At 44.9% G+C, this 14,745-nt stretch overlaps 1 protein-coding gene across 1 annotated transcript; it reads left to right on the top strand.

The window, feature by feature from the left end:
- Nucleotides 1-7,410: 7,410 nt before the first annotated feature.
- On the top strand, nucleotides 7,411-10,037 carry LOC135440616 (uncharacterized). Its single transcript, XM_064699889.1, has one exon. It carries the CDS (start codon nucleotides 7,601-7,603, stop codon nucleotides 9,833-9,835), a length of 2,235 nt encoding a protein of 744 aa, XP_064555959.1. The 5' UTR covers nucleotides 7,411-7,600; the 3' UTR covers nucleotides 9,836-10,037.
- Nucleotides 10,038-14,745: the final 4,708 nt, after the last annotated feature.

Raw genomic sequence — 14,745 nt, 5'->3', positions numbered from 1 at the left:
TATCTTATGCTACCAAATAACTCAGAGGACAGATATTGTTGGAAATAACTGATTTGAGGCCAGAGATCAGAGAGGAGAAAAAGGAGAGAGAGAGAGAGAGAGAGAGAGAGAGAGCGAGAGCGAGAGAGATAGAGAGAGAGAGAGAGAGAGAGAGAGAGAGAGAGAGAGAGAGAGCGAGAGCAACAAGTTCGAGTGCAAATATGAAAAGCTAATTACAAAACAAAATACTTTTATTATCCTAAGTTAATAGCCCGGCTGTAGCTTGCGGCTGCAGCCTTCGGCCTTCAGCCCTGAGCCTTAAGCCTTGAGTCTTAATCCTTGAGCCTGCAGGCTTTTGTCTACAATTTCCACTCGCGCAGTTTTGGAGCATGAGTAAGTTTGCTTTGTGCGGTAGGCTTTGCTTTACTGGTGTGATAATGCGGAATTAAGTTCGTCGCCTGGCTGGACGGCAATATAACTACGGCAAAGTGTGGCGCTTCAGTAAACATATTATTACACAGCCCCGGATGCGGACTTGAGGCGAATATTGGTGCGTTTAGTTTTTGTGATGCATCGAAAAGTGGAACTCAACAATGCAATCAAAATGGACGTTGAATATTGCGGCAGCGTCTCAGCTCATGGGCTGGCCAAAGGCAAACACTGCGAATACGGATGCCGATGCGGATGCGAATGTCAACGACAGCTGGCAGCGACGAGGAGCATTAGAATTACCAGCTGGTGGAAACAAAATCAGGCCCAGGAAACTGGTGCTCATGAGGATTCACAAACAACACACACACACAGGCGTACACACACGCCCATAATATGCTAAAATATCTGTCACACTTGCCTGCAGCCGGCGTAGGTGTCGATGTTGTTGTTGCTCCTGTGCGTTGCTGTGTTTGACTCGTGTAGCAAATGCCATTAGGAAAATTTAACTTTTTTCCCCGAAAATCCTTGGGCAAACATATGCAGACGGCATGTTAACATGGCGAATAAAATGCAACCGAATTGAGAGAGAACGAGAGCTAGAGAAATTGGCAGAGAAATGTTGAAATGCGTGTTTACCTAACGATCTGCATTAGGCGCTGATTGCAGCCGCTGAGTTTGTATAAACGCGTGCGAATCCATTTGAATTTCCGAATATGAATGTATATGAATACACCCATGTGCATATATATGAACAAAATCATACACAGCTGGTTTTTGGGCCATTGCCGCTGTTCGTCAACGTCTGTTGCTGCTTGATTTTGTGGCTACAGCGCCACCTAGGGGCGAGCAGCCGCGCAACCGAACCTGCATTTATGCTGCATACCTTTGGACGCTCGCCAAAATTATTATTACATTTATGCAAAATAAGAATTTCAGCGCGAGCTAAAGACATACAATTTAGTAAATAGAGAGAGAGAGAGAGATAGAGAGAAAGAGAGAGAGAGAGAGACAGAGAGAGAGAGAGAGAGCGAGAGAGAGAGCGAGAGAGAGAGAGGGAGAGAGAGCGAGAGAGAGAGAGGGAAAGACTTTAATTTATGCAATATTTGTCAAATAAATCGAACAAAATATAAATAAAATATTTCAATTACAGAAGAAAATTTGTATTTGTTTCGGGAGCCTCTGAATTATTGTGGAGTGGTGTGTGTTGTTTGGTGATTGTGTGAGTGGATGAGTGGGTGGTGGGGGTGGTTGGGCTGTTTTATTTGTAAGCCAAACGGCAACTTTTGCAACTACTGCTGCTGTTGCCAGAAGGAAATTGCTGTTTATTTAACTATTAAGCTCAAATGCACACTAAAAACAGGACAATAAAACGTCGCACTTAAACGTTGGCACATTCGGTGTGTGTGGGCGTGTGTGTGTGTGTGTGTGCCTGCCTGAGTGTGCGTGTGTGCATAAAATATAAATGAAATGCCGCCTAATGCTATGCAATACAAAGTCTCAATGTGCTGTGCAGTATTTTAGTTTTCAATGGCTGAGCTTTTATGCAAAGTAAACAACACGCACACACATATACTTTTACATACGTACGTAATTCAGACAAGTGCCAGTGTGTGTGTGTGTGTGTGTTTGTATTTGTATTTGCCAGTTGAAGCATTAGCTATTGTCTGCCAGTCAAACCTGCCCATAGTGGCTGACGCGGGGGTGACTGGTTGAGGGGGGCTGCGCGGGTTGTTGGTGGGGTTGCGTTGCACAGGACTTAACTGAACTGAAGCGAAGCTTCACAATCTGCTCAATGAATCTCAATAAGTTTGTCATGGCTGCTGCCTTTGTATGTGTGTGTGTGTGCGTATGTGAGAGAGTGTGAGTTCTTGAGCATGTTTGCATTTGTGTGCGTGTGCTAAATCAAGCGGTAATTGGGACTACTTGCCACCGCTACCCCTGCCCCAGCTGCTGCTGCTACTGCTGCTACTGCTGCTGCCGTTGTTTATATAATTGAAACTAACACAAATAAAGTGCGAGAGCTTTCTGATCATGGGGCTTTGCGCCTGCCACAAAATGAGCGTGGCTAAAAGCCCAGCCAAATGCTGTCTCGTTACCATTGCCACTGCCACTGCCACTTACATTGAAGATGCTGTTGCTGTTGCTTGGGCATTTTGCTCTGAATCGCATTCCACAGTATTGACTCCGGTGTGCACAGTGGTAAAAAGGGAGGTTAATCAATATGCATAAATAGATAGAGTTAAGGCAAATGACAAACTTACGTAAAGAATGAAAAACTTTACTTCACCACGTTTAGCACAGCATAAAAAAAAGCTATACACATATATTCACATTTTTATATATACGTTTTCCAGTATCGCCCACTGTGCGCGGCACTTAAAACGCAAGGTGCCTCAGCGAAAATGTGTGTGTGTTCTTGATTAGTGCCTGAGTGTGTGCGTGTGTGTGTGCTGTTGTTTAAGCTGTTGTTAACTTAAGTATAACAATGATAAGGATAACGTTAGGCGATTGCGATTTTGTTGGCATTAAAGCTACCAAACGAGCTCGGGATGCTGCTCACACACACACACATGCGTACATATACACGCGTGTTTACACCTTATTTATTTGGCACTTTCTTTGCTGCCTCATACACACTCACACACACACACACGCGTGTACACTTCTCACCAGAAGCTGTACCCCAATTTGGCCACTTACTCAAGCAATTGTGTTAAGTAATTGGAATGGTTGGGATTTGCTGTCTCAACAGAACTTTAATGTTGTTTATCGCGGCGCCTATCACTCCATTGAAATTTTCATTCAGCGTAAAATGCCTTTTTGGCACGGCTTTCAAATTAATCAGCCCGAAATGCTTTAACACCAATGTAGGGCGTATAGGGTCGTACAATTAATCAGGTCTAAAACTGTGCCTCCTGCATAATGCAGTGAATACTCTTTTGGGCGCACAGCGACTGTTCGCCTAATGCGAGTTGTCACTGTATATAAACTGTTGTTATTTTACTTTGTATAATGCTAGATTTGCTAGATATAATTTCATCTATAAGCAGCTATCTTTTGAGCCTATCTAAAGCGGATTTGGCCAGCACTCGGTTCGTTAGTTTGCCACATGTCAAAGGGTCTGTTGTCTTTGTTGTTGTTGTTGTTGTTGTATTTGCTGCTCAATGAAAAGGCTTAAATGCTCATTTCACGCAATTCATTCGGATATATTTACGCACCCACACACACTTGCACACACACACACACACGTCATGCAACTCAATTAATGACAACAAATGCAAATTACATTTAAATGCGGCGCATAATTTTGCATTTGGCTGCCTTTTCCTGTGGCTATGTGGTTGGCATTTTAGTTATTTACGAGCCGACGCTTCCTAGCCTCCCTCCCAGTCGCCCCTCCCTCATTAGTTAACCCAGTCAAAATGTGCATTGGCCTGGCCAAAATGTGGCATCATTTTAGCTGCAGCCGTCTATCAATTTAAGTGCTAACTGCGATTCCGATCAAGAGACGAACAAAGGCAAAATATGTCAAAGAGTGAGAGAGAGAGTTCAAGGGTATTCAAATTAAAATCACAAATGCAACTTCAATAAGAGTTCATTTTTCATCTACTTTTTTTAGAAAACCAAACCAAATTCAGCGGCAGTTTCATAGATACAAAGAAAAAGGAAACTGAAAGAAATAGACTATAAGAAAACATGAAGCTTTTTTTTAAAACCGTGTTAAGTCTTTATTAATTTGGAAACCATTTAAAAAAGATATTATCAATAGTTATAAAAAAGCTGACTCGAAGTTCCTCTGTCGTGCTCACATATCTCGAAGTTCAGTTGCAATTAATTACCAGCTTTAATTGGCCAACCCAACCCCGGGCGAATCACGTTGGCTGGCAATTTGACATGCTTCACCCCCTTTTATCATTTGCCGTGGTCGGAATGTGAGGCTGTCGTATACAATGGATTACATTTTTGAATGCAAGCGTGTGCAATTGTGGCTGGAAGCTCGGTAAGTGTTGTAAAACTGGCATTAAAAGAGTCGCATTACTACAATGAACCCTGGCCGAGCTGGCCGAACAGCTGCCCTGCAGGTGGGGCGGCAGCCAACTCCCGCTGATTAACCACGCGCTGTTGATGCTCAGCTTAAATCAATCAGCTGCCCAACGAGCTGTTGCCATGTGTTTTGTGTAATTTGAAAACGAAACCCGCAATCGGAATCGCAATCGCAATCTCATAATGCGTCGTATTCATTGTCATTGTCATCGGCGTTGTCATTGCCGCATTTCGTTGTTCATCGTCCGCTGTCCGCTGACCGTTGCCCGTTGCCCGCCGTTGTCCTTTGTCCCGACACTTGTCATAAATAAGCAGTGCAGCTTGGATCTCTCTCACAGCTCGGGGCACTTCAGCTGACTGCCCTCAGCTCAGGGCAGCTCGCATTGAATGACTGAATTCAATTTAACGAGAAATTGCAACAATCAACGCTGCTCAGTGCGTCCTGTGTGCCCCGTGTCCCTGGTTCCCTGTGCCCTCGTATCCCAGCGTCCGCGTGTCCTGTGTGCCCCTCTGTCCAGCGTCTAGTGACCCTCGCACAGTGGCCAGCGTGCTTTTCTTTTTTATCCCCTTGGCTTGCTCTCTTTTGGTAGATTTTTGGCTACCTTTACCGTGGGCATTATCGTTTGGGCATACAGTCTGCTGCCTTCTGCGATATATGCAGCTGCTACACTTTGAATCCAGGAGCATTCGCAAGCCCCGCACCTATTTTTATTTATTTAAAAAATATTTAGGGTATTTTGTGTTCTTATGTTCTGATATGCGAACAATTTTGCAATAAATACATAATAAATATTCGGAAAGGAAAAATTGAACGGAATCAGATTGCAGCGCCACCTGCCGGCTCGAATGAGCCGACCAGCTTAATATATCTATATGATCTTTGTATTTATATACTGCTCATCAGTTATTTCTAGCAATATACTTAACTATATCTAAGATGGGTGAATTAGATTTATGTATGTTCTTATCTATCCAATATATATGTCTAATAGCCCACTATAGACTCCTACCTATCTATCTAAAGAAAACTATGGAAACAGCAACCTGCCCCAGGACCTTGTCCTCCGCATTTAATTTTTCAATAAGTTTTTACCTAATGAATATTATATTATATTATATATTTTTCGAATACCGAATAATATATAGATATATTTTAAACTGAATTTATCCATTCAATACATATATATTTCCAATTCTATATCTATCAGAAAAAAAATTCAACTGCCTTTATTGATATTACATATAAACAAGTGTTTATATATAGACTCGTAGATCGAGCCGCTAGCCAAAGAAAGTGTATTGGCACTTCGGCTTTCTATTTAAATAGCTTTCTTGTTGTTTTCTTTTTTTTTCAGTTTGTGTGTGTGTGTTTTTTTTTGTTGGCTTGTGCCGCCCACATTTTGCGGACAGCCAAAAAACGAGCAGCTGAAGCAGAGCAGACAATGGGCTGACCGGCTCGATGGTTGGATGGCTGGAAAGGATTTCGAGGTGACCAAACGGCAGCAACAGGAGCCGCAATAACAAGAGTTGCATGCTGTTGGCGGCGGCAGAGACGGCGACGGCACAGGAAACGCGAGGCATGCCACCAAAAGGGGGGCGGCAGCAAGGCAAAAGGCACAAAATAAAATGTTGGCCAGCGGCAGCGAATGGCGCAAAAAGTTGCACAGCGTATGCCAACAATGTAATTTTGACGCTTGATCTCGGTAAAGCACACACACGCACGCAAACACACACACAAACACACACTCAGACACACACACACACACATACATACACACAGCCGCTGTGACTGCCAAATGGCAGATGGAAAAAGGCGTGGCAACAGAAAAAAATGCCTCTGGATAATGGACACCGACGAATGCAGCAAGAAAAAATGCGACATATGTGTGGGTGCTTGTGTGTGTGTGTGTTGTGTGTGTGGGTGAGTTGTGGGTGTGTGTGTTTACAGAACAATGGTTGCATTGAGCTGATGCTGTTTTTGCTGTTGTTGTTGCTGCAACTGCTGCTCGTTTTGAGTGCTTTTTTTTTTGTGTGTTGAACGCGATTTTGTTTGCATGCATTTTCTTTGCACGTTGCCCCCACCCTTCCTCGATTCCGCTCCCCTTCCACTTTGTGCTGTGTGTGTGTTTGTGTGTGTGTTATTACTGCCAAACCGCAGCCGTCTGCCAAACGGCCTCATAATATTTCATGGCTGCTGCAGTTTGTTGACATTCCGCTTGCCGCTTCCCTTAGTCCTGGCTGCATTCGTCTTGATTATGCGGCAACAGGACACGTGCACATTGACACGCCCCAGCGTCCCCTTACCTGGCAACGGATGCAAACAAACGAAGCAACGGCAACCGCTGCAGATCAACATCCGCGCCAGCAAACAGGACGCGATTGAGCCTGAGAGGCACACAGCTGGCTGTGAGGCACTAGTTAAAAATCTCGCTAAAAATGCCAACCTTTTAACGATCCACGGCTTTTTTAGGAAAAGAACTGACCTTTACTTAACATCTAGTTTATTTAATTACAGCTGCATGGAATAATTTTCAGAATGCTGGCAGCTGACACAAACGCAATGTAAATGGCCTTTGTAGAGCTCCAGCCTCGATAACTTAATCGAAACCGCATCTATTTTCACAATTTACAATAATTTGGTTGACTCCTATTTCAAGCTAGCGAGTATTACCCGGCCTTGCCCGAATAAGAACAGTGTAAAATGAGGATTTAAAAGCGTCTTGGATTTTGAGGTTTGCGCTATATGTTGATCATCAGTCAGTCAGTCGACAATAAGTCAGTCAGTCAGTCAATCAGATAGTAACTGAGGGATTAGTCAATCAGATTATTATTTTTATATCAGCCTATTTATGTGTTGGTTTTTTGGGTGACTGTATTTGGGATTTAATGTTGACTTTATTGAATTTTATTTTTATTTAAGGTATTCATTAGTTTATAAGCTTATCAATGGGAGCTAAGCAAGCAAGCTCAGCTCTGACAGCTACTGAGAATTTAAAAATCATTATCTTTATACAAGTCACAGTCTTCGTTTGCCTCTGGCTCCGGGATACCCATAAACAGATCCGTTTGCTTGGGCGTTTAAGTATATCGTGTTTAGTTAACGTTTAGCAATTCGTTTGCCAAAATTCAAGTCATATTGTGTATTATGAATGCCTCCGTTTGCGTCATGGTGACGGTGCTCACCGAGCAGGAGGAGAGACGCCAGCTGAATCTCCACAGCAAGCATTTTCCTGGCAACTGCTCGAGCGGATGTGGCAGCAGCTGTAACTGCGCTTGTAACTGTAACTGTAACTGTAACTGTAACTGTAACTGTAACTGTAACTGTGATTATGCCTATAACTGTGTCTGTCCCAACTGGGATATGACCAGCCATATGCAGGGTATGGAGCCAAAGATGCGGTCACACAACAGCCGAGCTCTGCATCTGCGGGAGCTGCCAAGAAATGCACCACTAGAGCAGGTGGTACGCCAGATCGCCCTGCAGTTGCGGTTGGAGCACGTGTTCTGGTCACATGACGTGGCTGGTGGGCAGTTGCAGGCGCGCTTCGATCTTGTGCAGGATGAGCGCTACGAGTGTCTACTGTGTACGCTGCAGGATTGGGGCATTGGCGAGCGGCCGGGCACACATGTGACTGCCATCAATTGCCTGGAGACGCGTGTCAAGCTCAGCCGGACACCAGGCACCTACGGAGGAGGAGGCGGAGCAGGAGCAGTAGGAGTAGGAATAGGAGTAGGAGTAGGAGTAGAAGGAGTAGCAGCTGCCGCAGCTGGAGCAACAGCTGGTGCGCCAGGCACAGATGCTGGCGCTGCAGCAGGCGCTGGCGCTGGCACTGGCGCCAAGGAACAGAACGAGGGACAGCGTCTGGGCTGGCAGAGTTTCATGGACTCGGTGCGCTGCCGGCTGAATGTGAATCAGGTGGTGCGCGTGGTGCGGCGCGATGCCACCATCAATTTCGACTTTGTGGTGCTGCTCATGGCCGCCGCCCTGCTCTCCTGCGTCGGCCTGGTGGAGAACAGCTTCCTATTCCTGTCGAGCAGCATGCTTATCTCTCCTCTAATGGGACCTATCATAGCGGCCATTTTCGGCTCGGTGATTGGCGATCGCGGCCTCCGTTGGCTGGGCATCAAGAACGAGCTAATTGGCATTGCCATTTCGGTGGTGACGGGCTTCATTTTCGGTGGCGCCATCTGCCTGTGCGGGCTTGGGCGTTTCTTTATGCTATCCACCGGCTTCACCGAGGAGATCATTTCACGCTGCGACACCCATTCGCTGGCCATTGGGCTATGCACGGCGCTCGCCTCTGGGGCCGCGGCGGCCATTGGCGTGTTGGGCGGTAATACTGGTTCGCTGGTGGGCGTGGCGATATCTGCATCCCTGCTGCCGCCGGCGGTAAATGCCGGCCTGCTGTGGGCCATCGCGCTGTGCACTCGCGTGCTGAACATTGACCAGGAGCTGCTGAAGGGCCTGTCCAAGCATCGGGAGTACTCGCCACATCTGCACATCGAGCTCTTCGTGTGCGCCACGGTCAGCATGGCGCTCACGCTGCTCAATGTTGTCTGCGTCTGGCTAATGGGCGTGGTGGTGCTGCGCATCAAGGAGGTGGCGCCGGCGGTGCAGCGGGATCAGCAGTTTTGGCGGCATGATGTGCGGCTGGCGCGCGAGGTGGCACTGCGTGATCCGGAACTGCACAGCGCTATTGATCGGCTCGATCTGGATGAGCGCCGTCAGGTGGATGTGGATGCACCACAATATCAACACACCTGGTCTCCGGGCACCGTACGGCCTCGCCTACGGCCGGAGGCGCGTGCCTGCCAGGGCAAGGACAACAGCAGCAACTATCACACGGTGCATGGATTTCAGGACTTTTGCATTACGCTGCACAAGCTCAACTCGGAGCTGCCGCGGCGCCCGCCGCCGGCGCTGCCCAGCTTCCTGGATGTGTTCACTCCCCTGGAGCAGGCGGAGCACAGCCCAACTGCAGTTGCAATTGGCACACAGCCGCCGCAGGCAATGGCCCAACCGGAGCCACAAATGCTGCCCAGTGGCAGCGGCATCAATAACTATCGCAGCCTGCCCGATCTGCGGCAGGCCAGCTGCCTGCCACAGGATGCTCAGCGGCCACTGGAGCTATCCGATCCGGAGCCGCACACCAAGTCAAAGATCTCGCGCTGCGTACACTGGAACGTAGACCGCAGACATCCGCTGTACGAGAGCCCGGAGCTCAGCCCGCTGCCCAGCAGCAGCATGGAGGCGCTGCAGCGGGCAGGTCTGGGTCAGGTGCTGGTGCCACTGCCGCCCGATCGACGTCTGCGCCTGATGAGCAGTCGCCAGAGTGAAGAGAGCGACGAGTGTGACTACCAGCACGAATTCAATGTCTAGCACCAGGGAGTCGCAACTCCTGGGCTGCTCTCAGCCAGATCTCTAACTTTAACTGCAACTGCATCTGTAATTGTAACTGTAACTGTAACTGAAACTGAAACTGAAACTGAAACTGTAACTGTAACTGTAACTGTAACTGTAACTGTAACTGTAACTGTAACTGTAACTGTAACTGTAACTGTAACTGTAACTGTAACTGTAACTGTAACTGTAACTGTAACTGTAACTGTAACTGTAACTGTAACTGTAACTGTAACTGTAACTGTAACTGTAACTGTAACTGTAACTGTAACTGTAACTGTAACTGTAACTGTAACTGTAACTGTAACTGTAACTGTAACTGTAACTGTAACTGTAACTGTAACTGTAACTGTAACTGTAACTGTAACTGTAACTGTAACTGTAACTGTAACTGTAGCTGTAACTGTAACTGTAACTGTAACTGTAACTGTAACTGTAACTGTAACTGTAACTGTAACTGTAACTGTAACTGTAACTGTAACTGTAACTGTAACTGTAACTGTAACTGTAACTGTAACTGTAACTGTAACTGTAACTGTAACTGTAACTGTAACTGTAACTGTAACTGTAACTGTAACTGTAACTGTAACTGTAACTGTAACTGTAACTGTAACTGTAACTGTAACTGTAACTGTAACTGTAACTGTAACTGTAACTGTAACTGTAACTGTAACTGTAACTGTAACTGTAACTGTAACTGTAACTGTAACTGTAACTGTAACTGTAACTGTAACTGTAACTGTAACTGTAACTGTAACTGTAACTGTAACTGTAACTGTAACTGTAACTGTAACTGTAACTGTAACTGTAACTGTAACTGTAACTGTAACTGTAACTGTATGCTGTATGCTGTGTCCAGTGGCTCGACTTTCGCTCCACTTTACTTAGCCAATAGACAACTCGGCGAACAGCAACGCAAACATTGAAGCGCAGCTTCACTCTCTTCATTTGGGTCGTGCTCTCGCGCGCGTCCTCCTGTTTTGCTTTGGTTCTTCGCGATGTCCTTGTTTGCCCAGCGCTTTACGCAGACGGCTGGCGGTCGGCGGCAGTCGGCGGCCCACTCTGGTCTTGGCCATCGCCACTTCAAAGCCTGCACAAAGTTTGCTGTCCCTTGACTTTGGCTGCGACATAACAAACATTTTGTTGGCTTTCGATTTGGAGGCACCGCAGCCCGTTGCCCGCTGCCCGCTGCCCACATCCTCGTATCCTTGCATTCCCTGGCTGCCCGTGTCTGGTATCAATAAGTCTATAGCACTCGCTGGCAGCACATCGGAAGCTGCTGTTTTGGGAACATGTTTCGTTTGTTTCTCAACGACAACAAAGTGAAGACTTTTTCTTACCCTGTTTTCAAATCCAAAGGAGGCGTATTGCCTTTTTTGCTATGGCCATGTTTAGATTTCAATGTTATACAAATATCTAGTTAGATTTGCTTTGCCGTATAAGGCAATATCCTTTGCAGTACTCGAGCGGGTTCTCACATTTAAATACAACTCTTCTGCACTCACATCTTAATACATGGGCTCACAGGCAACTATAATTTATAATAATATAATTTTCCAGCAATTTACCTGTGCTTTCTCGATTGCAGGCAAATTGTAAAGTATTTTACAGAATGCGATACAAGCTGCCATTGACATGCTTTCATTTTATATATCATACACCCGATTTTCTTCGAGTATTCGCAAATACTTTTTCATTTGCCAATTTTATTAAGTACCCATTTTAAATGTTTACGACAGGGCTTTATGATATTGTGCATATGTATGTAACAAGTAGAAGTAAGCATTACCAACTCTATAAAGTATCTATAACATGTTGATCGGGATGTCTGTCTGTTCGTCTATCTGTCTAAATAAACGCGTCGATCTCAACGACAATAAAGAGTTAGGAACTTCAAATCTGGAATGTGGTTCCATATATTTCTCACAGAGGAGTTACAGGCAGCTAATTCGGTTTGTAGGCTCGCGCATAGTAAAGTGTTTGGGTATCCCTTCCACAAACCATTTTAAGAGGCACAGACGTGGGCTTTGGTATACCTTTATATGTCATATTGAAATTGTTCGAGAAGGCATTTACCAAAAATAGAATGGGATAAAGACAAGAAGAAGCACATCTGCTGCATATAGGCACAGTTTGAGGCATGCCTGTTTAGTTGTGTATCTCAGGGTATCTGCTAGTCGTGCACCGCCTACCGGCGCACTCTTACCTGCTTTTATTGCATTTTATTGTTTTCTTTCGCTGATTGCTTTCAGTTGTTATTTTGTGTTTTTTTTTTTATTTTTTTATTATCCTTTCGACGAGCCACTCAGTGGGTCAGCTCTCGGCTCTCATAGACAACAACAATTACGTGTTGCGCTTTTGTTGTGGCCGTGGTTGTTGTGCTGTGTGTGTGTCCTGGTCATTGGACCCAATTGGCCAACGGGCGGTGCTCGGTTTTTCAGCCAGATGTCTAGTGTGAAAAAAGGTCGTGGCCGGGTGGGTGGATCCTTTGATGTGCTGCTGGTGTTGTTGTAGCTTTACAGTAATGTTTATTTGCCATTTGGCATTGCTGCTGTCCTCGCCACGTTTACCGCATCCCATTTGCTGTTTGCGTCCTGCAGGTGCGACATTTGTCAGCTTGCCGCAATTAGCGCCGTTCACACAGCGCGCTTCCTGCGTGCCTCGTCCTTCAGCCATCGCCCTGCCCACGATTAACTCGTTTTCACAGCCTGCCCACTAACGACCACTTCAATGCGCATTCCCCCTGCCTGCGGATGCCTCAAGTGCCCGGACTCATACAATTTTATGATGCATGCACGCCAGAGCTGCGAGAATTTGTGAATCCTTGGCTGAAGTGGCAAGGTAGCGAGAGGGAAACTTAGCCCAACCCAACGTAGCCCATTTCAATGCCCATTCTCATAGATGTGCTAACATGTTTATGTAGCTGTTTTTAGAGCCTTGTTAATGAGGTGAGTTACAAGGCAGGATGTTTGCCACAGTTGAGCTGCTGCTCTCTCTCTCTCTCCCCCTCTCTCTCTCTCTCTCTCTGTCTCTCTCTCTCTCTCTCTCTCTCTCTTTCTATCTTTCTACCTCCCTTTGTTTTTTGTCTAGATTATTGTCATTATTCAAAGCTTACATTTTGCTTAAATTTATTTGGTCAAACAGAACTTGGCCAAAAAGTGTTTTGAAAAGTTGCGTAGCAAGAAAAACTGTCCAAAATCTCAAAGCATCTGCATGTAGAAAAGCTAGCATAAAACATTTAGTATTAAATAAATTGAGGGCCAAGTAATATTTCGTATATGCCTGTATTATATTAGGAATTCCACTTTTGAAGAGCCCGAGTGCTGTCAGTTGAAGGCTTTGCGGCTTACCTGCCACAACTGGTTGCACCTTTGCATCAGTCCGGAGCATCTGCTAGCTGCCAAGCTACTGGGTACAAGCTGGGTACAAGCTGGGTACTTGCAGATCAGGAAGCACTTGCCCGCCCACAGCCAAAGCTAAAAAATATGTTGATTTTGCTTGTTACATTTCAGAATTTTCTACATCTATATCAAATACTTTCATATATAACAAAATTTAATGTAGTTTTTTAATAAGAAGAATTAGAAGAAGGAAAATGGGTGTAAAAATAACGTTTAAATCTGAAGAAAATTACTTGGGCAAGTCCGGGAAATCCGCGATACGTTTGTTGTTTTCTTTCGCCAAGTTTTTTTGACTTCAAATGCAACAAGAAAAATCGTATATTGCCTGACTATGCGATTCTCAAGAATTTAAGTAAGGCTCACAGATCTTCATGCTTTGATTAAAAGTGTTATATTAACAAGAATTATTATTATTATTATTAACTCTCTTACTCGTTTACTCTCTCTCCCTCTCTCTTTCATTTTCTCCGAAACGAAATGAATATAATGAAGTATAGACGTAGGATAATTAATTAGATTAAGCTAGTAGAAATGTATATGTATTCATATAAAAATATTTAAATTTCTTCGTGCCCAACCAAAGTCCGATATATGTTATTCAGATTGAAATATAAGAGCATATTATAGGTAAAACACGCTGATAAAACTTTTATTAGTTCTTGAAAGTTGTTCATAATTAATGCACATGTAAAAAGCACAAGGATCATCTGTTATTATGCATTTATAATTTTTTTCTATAACATTTTCACACATTTTTCTCAGTCTTTGGCGATTTATTGTATCGAATCGGCTTAAACTTTAATAAATAACTTAATACAATTCATTGCCTGCTATTTGTAAGTGCTTTAATACAACCCGGAACTCGTGTTTCCCTACCCCCGCTTACGCCCTTCCACTCTCTCCATCCATGTGCTTGCTTTGTGCTTCTCTTGAGCAATTTTTTTTGTATGCTGCCAACTTCAGCTGAATTTCTTTTGCAACAAATTGTGTTGGCTTTGTTATTGTTGGCTGCATTTCGTTTTAATCTTGCCGCAACCGGGCTTGAACGGAGCTTGGACCGTTATTTGGACTGGGGACCTGGTCCGGGTCTCGACTCCTGGCACTGTCAGCATTGTCCTTTGAAGCGTTTTCTGTTTCTGGTTTTAACTTGTAAATTATGTGTTTTAATAATTTACAAAGACTCAAAAACTGAAGCACTTTGCTTATAATCTTTCTGCCGTCTCTCTCACTTTTGATAGCCGTAATGACCGGCTGCAGCTGCAGCTGCAGCTGGATCTGGAGCTGGAGGCGAGCCTGTAAATAACTACAAAAGACGCAGATCCGACAGGAATGGCATATAACGAGCAAAGTCATACAAAAATGCTCCTAAGCAGTAACTTTTAATTTCACACAAAGGCAAGAATGTCGCGCTGGCATTTCACTTAGTTTCCATTCTGTTCGGCCAAGCCCTCTCACTCGGCTCGCTTGAACCCGTGTTTATATTTACAA

The sequence above is a fragment of the Drosophila montana genome, unplaced genomic scaffold, assembly GCF_035044405.1.
Source record: "Drosophila montana isolate Dmon_TW-CO22-7 unplaced genomic scaffold, ASM3504440v1 contig_1624_1, whole genome shotgun sequence".
Taxonomy (NCBI): domain Eukaryota; kingdom Metazoa; phylum Arthropoda; class Insecta; order Diptera; family Drosophilidae; genus Drosophila; species Drosophila montana.
The sequence above is the reverse complement of the archived record's forward strand: the minus strand, read 5'-3'. Positions and strand labels throughout refer to the sequence as shown.

Bases quoted from the DNA above. Each gene is read 5' to 3' on its own strand.
- LOC135440616 (XM_064699889.1), top strand. From the start codon at position 7,601: ATGAATGCCTCCGTTTGCGTCATGGTGACGGTGCTCACCGAGCAGGAG.